The following is a 12,625-nucleotide window of genomic DNA, read 5'->3' on the forward strand; positions in this document are numbered from 1 at the left end:
AATGCAACACTTCCGCGAATTATATGTTGAATATAATAAAATATAGATATATGAATACGTTAAGGAAAGACCTAAAACTTGATAGCCCTGACACAGGGCAGAATAAATGCGACATTATTGTGAGAAAACGAAACAGCACAACACTACACCACGGAAACTATGAAAGGCTCCCAAGGCTTCTTCAATGAGCATTAAATGGTAAACCCAGCTTTTCTGCGTGAGTGTTCATCGTCCAATGGCCGGTAACCACAGCTACAAGTTTGGAAATTGAATGGGACCATAGACCAATTCAGTCAATCCCTTTCTGGCAAGCTCACCAGCAATTTCTTTTCCCACTATATTCCTTGTCCTGTTACCCAGGTCAGAGAAATGTTATCTGTACACACAAGAGATGTGATCTCCTCCAATTTGAATCTGCACCATGGCGTCATATGAACGTTGATCACAGCTTGACTATCGGAAAAAATGTTGACATCTCCCTCGCTCCCGCGATCCCTGAGCATTCTGTATGCCTGCGGGATCGCAAAGACTTCTGCCTGAAAAACATTAGCAGCACTCGCAGTTTTAAGGAAATAGATAAGTTGGCTGATTTAGAGAAAATCCGTCAATGAAGACAGACGTAACAGCGTCTGTACAGATTTTCGCCTCATTCTAATCCTGCCTACTTCGAAAGATTGCCCCGGAACGAGCCTCAAACTCCAGTTCACGGATAGAGAAATCTATCCGAAAATGCTACCATCTCCCTTGAGAGATTGCCCCCAGAGGCCAATCTCCTTTAACCTGATTGCACTTTGAACAACGATGGAAATAACGTGAAAAACGATGGGAAATACCCTTTATTAACGTTACCTTGGCGACATGACAAAAGTTCCGTAACGAATTGTCGACTCACTCAGACGATTATTTCCACGAAAAAAATTACAAATGTTGCGATATGATCGACGAAAATTACATAAGTACAAGGAACTGTCTAGGAAGTATTCACTACTGACCTATAGGCGTCACTTTTGAAATATCCTCTATTAACGTTACTTTTTACGACATTGCAAATGTGATTTCAACTCTTCGAATTTGTGGAATTTGTTTTACGTTGACCATTTTTTTCTGATTTTTTTGGGAAATTTACATTTACTTTACAATTACAGATTTTTTTCGAATTAACATTCTCCCAAATAGTTAATGTTATAGAACTCGAAGAGGGCGAAGATAGGACACAACACGAGCTATAAAGGACACTTTCGTGGATTGACTAAATACCGTTCATCTGTTGTTTACGCACAAGTAGCTTCCACGACCCGTCTACTATTTTTTAGTTAACTAAAACTCGTAAATGCCGATGTTTGATTCGAGATATTTAATATGATTCTCTGAATTTTAGCCGGACATTACTGATTATGAATTGGTTTCTTCCCTTGCTAGCCCGCCTGCGACACAGTTTCTATGCCAAGATCGCCATACTACTTACACACTCGTGGGACAAGATAGAAGAAGCAAGAGCTATCTCAATTGAATTCGAGAGACCTAACCATTTGTCACAGAAGAAAAAACAAATAAATACTTACTAGAATCACAAAAGAACATTTTTTCTCTTTATATGCAAATAAAGTCTAGATTTGCTATTACCAGGGTTGCCTTTTATATTTTATATCACACTACGTGTGATGAGCTGTAATTCGATATTTTTATCGAAAAGTTTGGTATTTTTGAGCATAAATACTCATATAACTCTTTAACTTACCTTCATTTGTTCTTTTTTCAATTCATCATACCAAAAGATTTCATGTGATGATTTATTAAGATTTTTAGCGTAGATTATCGAGACAGGAATACAATGATCAGCTAACTTCATTTTTTGGCTTTGAACCACCACAAACGCTGTTACAACAAGTTCCAATGTGCCCGGATTTACTGATTCAGCTGAAGAATAATAGGTCACCTTGTTTGCAGCCCTGTTTTGACACCTAATAGTTTCTTTTTGTTCCAGAACACCAAAAATAAAATGCGACGTTGAAGCCTTTAAGCAGTTCGTTTTGGAGGTATCCCCATCTGAGTGACCAAAGTGCTTTGAAAATTGAGCCAAGCGTTCCATTTCCATTATTATTTTACTATGTTTTCATTATTAGGCGCAAAATATAAAAGACAAGCTTCGGATAAACTCAAATGTAAAAAATTTAAACAAATGCATTTTAAATTATTCACCGAAGACGGAAAAATAGGAAGGCAAAAAAATAACGTCTTATTTATAAATCTTTCAAAATTCGGTATTTTTTGTAATATTGGCGGCTAACCAAAAGTTAATTAATCCTCTCCACATTTATAGAGTTAGAAAAAATGAATTATCAACACTCACGCAAACTAGTGAATCGACTGATAAGCCAGCAAGTTGCATAAGATGTCAAGCAAATCAAATCATTGGTCTTGCACCTGGCATTAACTATCGGCCGCGAAGCAAAACCAAATTGAAACAGAAAGAGCAATAAATAATAAGATATTGGCGTCGGTTACATACAAACCATAAATGTTATGAACTAGCATATATATGTGTGTATGTATGCACATAAAAAAAATAAATAAATAAATGGCGCGGACAATTCTGTTAAGTGTTTGGCCGAGCTCCTACTCCTACTTATGGTGTGCGTCCTGATGTTGTTCCACAAATGGAGGGACCTTCAGTTTTAAGCCGACTCCGAACGGCAAACGATTTTTTATGAGGAGCTTTTTCATGGCAGAAATACACTCGGAGGTTTGCCATTGCCTGCCAAGGGGCGGCCGCTATTAGAAAAAACTGTTTCTTTATCGTTCACATATAAGGAGATAATCTACTTTTTCGCGCTTAACTCAAAATCCGTAATTAAAAAGCGCGATTTCCCATACAAAATTTCTCTCCCAAAATCTGAGATTATAAAATAATCCTAGATAACTACGATACTTTTTCACATACAACCCTGTGTTTTCTGAGTTATCGATAATTATTATTACGAATGTAAGGAGAAACATCAAAATAAAAACTATACTTAAATAGATGCCGACAAAGCAAGCAGGTCTTTAAATGAAATTCTAATAAAATTTGTGTTAAATATTATTAGTTAGGGATTCATTTTACTGAAAAAAGCGTGTGTCCATAAACGTTTTGTCCTCTTATTACTTACTATAAAATGTAATATCGAATTTCGAATACGTATTACTGCCATAATCCGCCATATGTGAACGGGTAGATTAATTTGGTGGATTTATAGGTGATTAATGGATATGTGAACGTATTATAAGCCTAACTTAAGTGCATGGTCATACCTAAGTGTATGGCCAATTGTTTAGCTTTAAAATACAAAGTATCGGATGTTTTTGTAGTTGCATGAAAACTATCGACTTCGATAACTATGGTTTGACAGCTGAGAATCGCAAACTGCGTTGACATTTCTGTTCAGTAAGATTTCGCATGACATTATGGATCGTTGAACGCCTGAACAACGCTTCCAAATTGTGGAAATTTACTTTGAAAAAGTAGTCGAAAATTTGACTGGTCGAATAGACCATGTAACTTGTAGCCGTGACGGACATATGCCGGATATTATATTCCAATATCAAATGCCACGAAATTATCTACCAGATTATAATAAAAAATCCATTCCAAGAATACTTCTGTTTTGCATTGTTTTGCCTTGAAACGCTTATAATTTCAAAAACAAGATTTTTTGAACGAAAACTTTGACGAAGTTAAAATGTGATTTTTTTTTCATTTGCCACCAAATTTATTAAATCCACGACAATATTAATGCAGACATTCACTTATATTGCTTCTAAGATCAGCAGTATAGGCAAATATTTGAGTCACTGCGCCTGTTGTGGAACAACCAGACAATTTATATTTAAACAGATAGAAAAGCAAAAATTATTATTTATCCTTAAGCATTAGAACGATATACCTGTTTAATACAAAAAACAAAGCAAAACGTCTTTAGTGGCATAGCAGTACCAGTCAGCTCTTTGCTAGTGTACGATCGTATATTAAAGATCATCCAAAGTAAGCCTGTAATTTTCCAGCGGTAAAATACTTGTTGCACTCTGATTAAATCACACACTGCCTCAAAACTTTGGGATGCTTCCAACAACAATTTATGATTCCGCAATATATATAATTTAGCGAAAGTAAGTATGCAGCTGTTGAATGTTAGGGTGCACCACTCTCCATATAAAAATAGAAATCGATACTGTTTTTCCAACGGACCTAAAAACTTTATGATATCTAAAGACTCTCCGAAAAAGAATCGGAAAATTATTAAGATTTACGTGAGCTAAGCCGATTTGAAATTACCTATTAAAATCGAGTTTTTTTGTTGTAAATAATCCAAAAATAAAGTGTTTTAAAAATAAAATTAGTTACGAAACGTCCCCGAAATTTAATAGAAAAGTTCAAGTTTTCACATTTCACATTCTTGATGCTTATTATGTTGAATTTTTTGGAAGATAGGTTTATGAAAAAAAATATTTTCATACCCTTCTGTTTCTTGGTAAACTCTTTCACATTCCAATTTTTTTCGCAAATATTAGCATACCTTTGCTACATTAATACAATTTTTAGACATTTTAATGTAAACTTTTAAGCTTAAGCTCTTCTATCATCTCAGGTCAATTTCTGGAAAATAATTTTAAAAAATTTAAATTATTTATAAAAAAAACCGCTTCCTGGAAGCATATCAACTTCTATAACTCCAGTGCAAAACCCGAAAATTTTTGGTGAGGCACCCTAATTTATATACATACCGGCATATATAAGTGTATGAGCGCGCCAAACAACGTTTAACGCGTGCCTAAAATGTTGCTGCAACAACTAAAAAAAAACCTAGAAAAAATACAACAACACAAAAGAGGGAGAAATACCCAACGCTTGCTGCCATTGTTGTTGTTGCTGCCAGCGTTCATGCCGCCACAACTAACTAATGACTCTGACTATTGCCACGAGCCGTTGCAACAATAAAAGCATCTACTACAACTATTTAAAAGCATACCATCAATAGTGAACATTGTCGCCAGCTCACCACTCGACGAACTAACAACAGGAATTGGCCAACCAAGCGAATGCCGTGATTCGTACAACCAACTGAAGTCTCCTGCAATTGGCAAATAAGAAAAATTGCAACAACATGTCGCTAATGCCACTTGTGGCTTGTTGGCCGTCGTCTGTGCGATGCGTACAATAATTTCATGAAAAATTATATTGCAATTTTGTTAGTGTCACAGATGGCGCCAAGGCGTTGCCACAACGCTGCAATGTTCAATGATAAATTTGACAGTTTATTAGTTGCAAACGAGTGATTCGCTGGTTTTACTGGTGTTACTGTTGTTTTTGTTGTTGTTGCTGCTGCTGGTGATGCTAATGCAGTTTTTTTTTTCTGTTAGCTCGTTGCAGTGCACTCCGTGTTATTGTACTTGTTGCTGTTGTTGTAATATGATTCAATTTGGATCGATCGATGGTATGACATGGCAAAAGGTATAACAAAGTAGTTGTATGGCTATTTTTAGCAACTTGCTTTAAATTTACGTTACTTTTTGTTATTGGTATTGCTAATTAAGCAGCTGGTTGATAATTGTGTGTACGCAAATATTTTTTTGTTAGTGTTTGGTTATCGGTTGTGAGGAGTTTCTCTAGAAAAGTGTGAATTTTCTTATGTTGCAAAGCAAAACTAGCTATGATGACCAATTATGCCCTGAAAATTTAAATAAATCAAATTTTATTCGTTAAAAAACATAGTACACATAATATACAGGGTGAACGATATGAAGTGTTACCTATTCAAAACACCATAACTTTTTTGTGTGAAATTAGTTTTTATTGATTTCAAAGACAAAATTGTTCAAAAATGATTAAAATTTTAACATATATTCACTTTAGCTCGATATGACCACCTTTTGCCTTGACTATAGCCTTCAAACGGTCAAAAAAGGGTTGCATGCTGCATGAATTTGATTTTGAGGTATTTTGGCCCATTCTCGTATAAGCGCTTTTTTCAGCGCATCCATACTGGCATATTTTTTTGCCCTCACCTTGCCCTCCAAAATGGGCCAGATGGAATAGTCCATCGGATTAGCGTCTGGCGAATTCGAAAGCCATTGTGTGGAAGAAATGAAGTGTGGAACATGATTTTTTAACCATTATTGGTTCACACGAGCTTTATGAGACGGTGTCGAGTCCTGCTGGAACGTCCATGGAGGACGACCGAAATGTTTGCGTGTCCGCGACTCTAAAGCAGCTTCTAAAACATTTTCCTGATAATAGGTCGCATTCACTTTGACACCAGGCTCGATAAAAACTATTAGAGAGCGTCTATCAGCGGTCACTGCTGCCCAAACCATTACTTGCGATGGGAAATTGCTTCGAGTAGCCATAAGTAGGCTCAAATTCTCGTATGAGCGTTCGGTCAAGTAAACACGATCGTTTTGAGTGTTTGTGAACTGCTCAATTGGGCAATTTTTTTCTTCAGAAAACACAATGTTAGGAAATTCGCCACGTTCGTGCAAGCGCAACAACTCCTTTGCTCTTTCGCACCGAACTTTTTTTTGCTGGGGTGAAAGATCGTGTGCTTTTTGGAACTTGAAAGCCTTGACCTTGAGCTCATTTTTCAATATGCGTCGAATGCTGTCTTGCGATATTTTCAGTTCTTTGGCCATTTTTCTTCCACTTCGTTCAAGTCGAGCCTTCACTTTCCGAACCATTTCTGGCGTTGTTGCTGTTTTTTTTGGTCCAGCTCCATAGCGCTTTGCAATGCTACCATTATCATTGTAACATTTTATAGTGCGATATACAAACATTTTATTTACTTTAAGGTGACTGAGCTAATGAACAATGGCTGGTTGTAATTTTCTAGCCAAATATAACGCAATCACGTTTGAATTCCATCACAGAAAAAAAAAATTCAACAAAACTGAAACGCAAATGCTTTTGATGGCTTATAAACAATATATTGAACTGTCATTAGAACAATTTTGACGTTGATGTCATGAGCTGTTTTACAGATACAAGCAGTGTGAAGTTGGTAACACTTCATATCGTTCACAGTGTAATTCCCGATAGTCTCTCCATTCGTGCCAAAGTCTGAATAATATTTATTTTATTTATTTATTTAAAAGAGTAACAGTTATTAATAACTACTCCACTTACGAAATAGGCACTGGCTGCCAGGGCCTTCGGCTTATGGTATCTTAAACTAGAGTAATAATATATGTACAGTGCACTCGCGGTAACTCGAATAGCCGCTAAGTCGAACGACGTGCTAACTCGAACACATTTTTTCCCCTATTGACTTCTTTGTAACTCGAACAATAAAAAAGCGCTATAACTCGAACAAAAAAACAAATTTATTTGTACACACATTCTTTTCAAACATGTACATTTTGTACATAGATACATATGTAATAGTATATGTATATAAATTATATGTATACTAGTGTATTGTCCATATGAATATTTCGGGGTTAATATCCCGTTAGTTTTCTGGGAACAACATCTTGCATTGACCAAATTGCTTTAAATTTGTCATTTGTAGTAATCAGTGCACGTGAGTAATGGATCGTAAAAGGTTGAAGTGTTTAACATTAAAAGAGAGGGCTGAAGTCCTTAACAAAATTAAACGTGGACGTAGTGTTACTTCTCTAGCGAAGGAATATGGGGTAGCCAAGTCCACCATAAGTCTTATAAAAAAGAAAGATAAGGCAATTTATGGCTTGCACTAACGCTACCGGCAACCATAAGCTTAAACTTCTCGTTATTGACAAAGCAAGAAATCCTCGTGTTTTCAAAAATTTTAACTGTCCGGTGGAGTACAAAAATTCCAAATCAGCCTGGATGACTTCGGCGATTTTCAAAGACTGGTTTCATAATTCGTTCGTGCCGCAGGTAAAATCCAGATTCATTAAAACAATTTTTTTAACCAAGTTAAATGACTTTAATATTTAGGTAAGAAAAAATTTGAAAGATGGGGACTACCTGAGAAGGCTCTTCTTCTAATTGATAATGCCCCATCACATCCCAACGAAATCGAATTAAAGTCCGAGGATGGTTTAATTTTAACTATGTTTATGCCGCCGAATGTGACACCATTGATCCAGCCAATGGACCAAAATGTAATTCGTATAACGAAACTATACCATAGAAATTTTCTACTGGCTTCCATTTTCAACAATCGATCGAAAAATCGATATCGATGACTGTTTTTTTAACATAGCACACTCAATTGATAAGTCGAACAAATTCGATAAATCGAACAGCGCCTGTTTTAATTAGTTCGAGTTATCGCGAGTGCACTGTATGTAGATAAGTAACTATACAAGAGGATGGGAGAGGGTAGTTGAGGAAGTATTGGTAGATTATTGGATAGTGTGAATTTGAGTGGAGTATAATTTTATAAATAGTTTGCGCAAAGAGTTAAAATTTTAATTTAGTTAGTTTAATAAATTCACAAATTAAGTTAATGCTATTGTCATCTGTATTGTTGAGTAGATTCGAAATTTCAAGGTTAGGATGAATAGCATTTCTAGTGTATTCCAATCCTGGGCAGGTATCGAGGAGGGATGTTGTCGTGTAGTCGTCTGAGTTGCAAAAAGGGCAGTCTGGTTTGGCTGTGCCGTTTAGGATGTGAACATGGGTGGTAGTGTGACCGATTCGAAGGCGTGTAAATTTCTGGAGGTTCTGAAAAGACATGTGTGTAGGATATATGGGCTTAATGCCAGTAGGATTGTACTTTTTGTATTGGTGTTGGTAATTAATCCATTGACTATTGTATGTATCCTAAAGAGATTTTAGTATAATTTTCCGAATATCTTTGATAGTAAAATGTGCACTGAAGTGAAGGGGTTCTTGGGCGGCTTCTTTGGCTCTGATATCAGCGCACTCGTTGCCTTGTATTTCGGCATGGCCAGGAACCCACATGATCCTTATGGAATTTTTATTTGATAAGATATTATTTCGAATTTCGGTGCTTGTTGGAGTTTCGTTAGAATAGTTCAATAGAGTGTCCATTACAAATTTACTATCCCTGCAAATAATGAATTTGCCGCCTTTGTCGGAGGCATAAACTACCGCTTCAAGCAATTCAGGTGCTTCCGCTGTGAATGCTGAGCAGTAGGAAGGTAAAGCAACGACTGAGATTGTGACACCAAGCTGGTTTGTGACTGCAAACGATGTACTGGTGTCGGTTTTATATCCATCTTAACTCCCATTCGTTTTTTAATGGAGCAACGATTTCATTGAAATGTTGGACGCATTCATTAGAGAAGGTAAACTCTTTGGGAAATTTTAGTAAATCCACAATAAAAATAGTTTTTCGATTCAAGCCTGGTGGAAAAACTGGAATTGGTGGCAAAAACACGTCTGATGTAACATTAAGTTTGTGCATTAGTTCAACACAACTTTGTATGGTGGACGATTTGCGCCTATTTTTATATTGTTGCTTCGCTGAGTTTACCAGTCCAAGTAATATTTTATTTCTGAACTGAAGAAGCTTGGGTAGGAGCATTATTGTGTTGCGCTTGACTCTGTGGGATATATCGGGTAAGAAGAAGAAGATCTTTTGAAGTAGCTGTGCCATCTATCCCAATTTTCTGTGGTTTCAAATACCCTTATATTCAGTAAAATTCTCAACTTAAAAAAACAAGCAAAAATACACGTGGCGGTAGGTATCATCCACGGAGGGTTGATCCAAGACAAAATACTGCGCATCAAAGATATAATTGGTTCTGTGTTCATAAATCTGGGCAACATTAATGTCCCATAAACGTGGGAGAGGGAGTCACCTTGTGCGAGCGCTTAGCCTCGCCAACAGATATAGCAACCTTAAAATCTGTAGATGCCGCGGATGCCTCGTTTATGACGAGTTTATGAAATATCTATATCTCTAGGCGGCAGCTGTAGCTAAATGTGTGGTTGCGTAATTACTATTCGGTAGTGCAAAGGATCGAATCTCTGAAACACCAATTAATAGAAAAATGGCAAAGGCAAACCCTCGAGTATATTCAACAACAATTCAAGTGGAACAACCATCAGACGCACACCACAAATAAAAAGAGGAACTCGGTCAAACACCCTATAAAGGGTGTATGCACCAATTATAAATTATATACATAAAATAGCTCCCAAAATACAACTGAATGTACATTAATAACTATGCACAGAATATTTAGATTTGCTTAGGATTTTTTGTATTTTGAAGCTTATCTCTTCTGAAGAGTTTTTCGACACTAATATCACAAGATTTATGCGAAATGTGCCAAAAATTTATAAAATTAAGTTTCAAATAACAACAAATCAATAATTACTCAACTTTATCAATTATTTCCTGTTACTATTAAAATTTAAAAGCAAAACGATATGAAAACGACTTCGGCATTTAACAGAACGAAATATAGAACCACAAGACTTGAATAATGACAATTTTTTTTGGAAAGCCGGATAACAATTAACCAAGTTATAATTAAACATTGATTTCGGCGATTTTTAGAAGGTTCAAACAATGTTTGCATGGGGCCAGAAGCCGCTATCAACAGATGCTTTTTTTAATACAATCACAAAAATCTGTGACACTAACGAAGATAACTCAGTCAACGTTAACTGAATTTAAGTGTTCGAAAGTAATAATAAGGCTACGTTTATTTTGAGAACATTCTACCTATCGTTTCTATGCTAAGGATTGCAAATTCAAAGTCAGCTTTCGAGCTAAAACTACGTCACCAACGTTTAAGGTTTAGTCCGACAGGCTATCTTAAAAACATTTATGAGGTTCCGAGTCTGTCTTTCAATGCAAGTAAAAAACAAACAACAAAAAATCAGTCGAACCGATTATCTACGAGTACTTGTGATAGATGAACGTTGCACATCAACATTCACCAAGACACAATCTACCTCGATTGTATCTCATTTCGCTAGCAGCTGGCGTAATAGCGGCCACTGTTTGATGAGGTTACATGAAGAGCGGATGAGTTTTTCACTGAATGGATTTTGTCACAGCTGCAGTTACGAAGAGAGAGGGGCAAGTATCGCATGCTATCTCTGTCACAGCCCCATTCGGGTTAAATTGCCACAACGCTGTCTGCAAACCTACTACCTCGAAGTGGTTTAACTTTGCAGGCCAACTAGACTACTTCCGCATATTTGGGGCTGGAACGGCGGCCACTTTAACCTAATCTAATTAGCTGTACAAGAAGAAGTTTCGAAAATTTAAAATGTGTAATAGTTTTTAATTAATTTAAACATAAGCAAAATTGCCAATGAAATCACGCACGCGTTTCTTTAACCGAAAATTAATGAAAATTTCCCATTGGTAACAAATGCCTACCTATTTTTACGAATATTTGATACGAGTGATAAAAAACTTCAACTAATTTTTTCCCTTACTTTCCAGCTTCTTGTAACGGAGTTAAATGCCTCAATGGTCTTACATGTGTTGAAGATCAATACACGATACCCCACTGTATCGCTTGTAAAATTGATTGCCCTGAAGATGATGCTGCTGCGATGGCATCACTAGCAATTGATCCAACACGCGCTGTCTGCGGTGTCGATGGCAAAACGTATCGTAGTGTTTGTGATATAAATCAAATGATTTGCAAAAGTGGGCGTTCAGTTGCAGTCGCCTATCCGGGACCATGTCGGGGTAAGTGCCGAAAACGCATACCTACTAACTATAAAAAATAACTAATGACAACAAATGTCGGCAAAATCAAAGGCCGCAAAGGGGAAGAGTATTTGGTAATACACTTCATATATATATATGTACGCATAAGTACCTATATGTGTGCATGGTTTCTAGAGAGAGCTGTAACTCTTTCATATTTTCATTTCCAATAACAATTGTCTACTGATTTACCTTTTATTTTTGTTTGCTCTCAAATTGAGTCTACTTGCAACGTGCAATTTGAGTTGCACTTCAAAGCTTCAATCTATACATTCCATGTAACTACATATAAGTAGGTGGAGTCTACGATTGTGTGAGTGTGTGAACGTATCGGCATACGATTTGTGCAACACGCCTGACTTGACAACAATTACAGTATTTCCAATCATCTTATTTCTGCTGCTGCTGCAACATTATCTCATGTAATACAATATAATAATAAAATAATTGAAAAACTTATCAAATTGAGTACCGATTTCGTGCCTCCTGTCGTCACAGTCACTGCCACATCCGCCGCCACAATTGCCACAGTTATGCCTATGCGGCGCGCATAACGCAACGCAGTAATCATTGCTGGTGTTTATGTACATATGCATGTTCCTATGACTGTTTGTTATTCTTGTTGTTGTTGCTGCTCTTTCAATTACCTGACCAATATGTGTGGCTGAATGCTTAACACACGACTGATTGCGCGCCGCCGCACAACGCAATTGAATGCAAATTCGAAAGCAATAAAAATAGCAACAAGCATCAAGCAATGTGGCAGCATTAGCTGCAGCAGTAACAACAAAAACAGTAACGAACAACATCACCGGTAGCTACGTGACACTCAACCGCATTTTTGCATTTGATTGCCTCTCGAAGCCGAACATACAGATGCATCACAATAAATTCAAACTTGCCAGCGCATATGCACATATACGTAGGTATATCTCCAGAAAACGTCAATCATACATACTAAT

General features: G+C 36.7%; 1 protein-coding gene across 2 annotated transcripts in view; it reads left to right on the forward strand.

Annotated features, from left to right (window-relative positions):
* LOC128866953 (uncharacterized) overlaps positions 1-12,625 on the forward strand; it is a 108,171-nt gene that overhangs the window by 66,254 nt on the left and 29,292 nt on the right. For both annotated transcript variants that reach the window (XM_054108024.1, XM_054108023.1), the window contains one exon: positions 11,391-11,642. In XM_054108024.1, coding sequence (XP_053963999.1) covers positions 11,391-11,642 — 252 coding nt within the window. The remainder of the gene's footprint in view (positions 1-11,390; positions 11,643-12,625) is intronic.

Source organism: Anastrepha ludens, chromosome 6 (genome assembly GCF_028408465.1).
Source record: "Anastrepha ludens isolate Willacy chromosome 6, idAnaLude1.1, whole genome shotgun sequence".
Classification (NCBI taxonomy): Eukaryota; Metazoa; Arthropoda; class Insecta; order Diptera; family Tephritidae; genus Anastrepha; species Anastrepha ludens.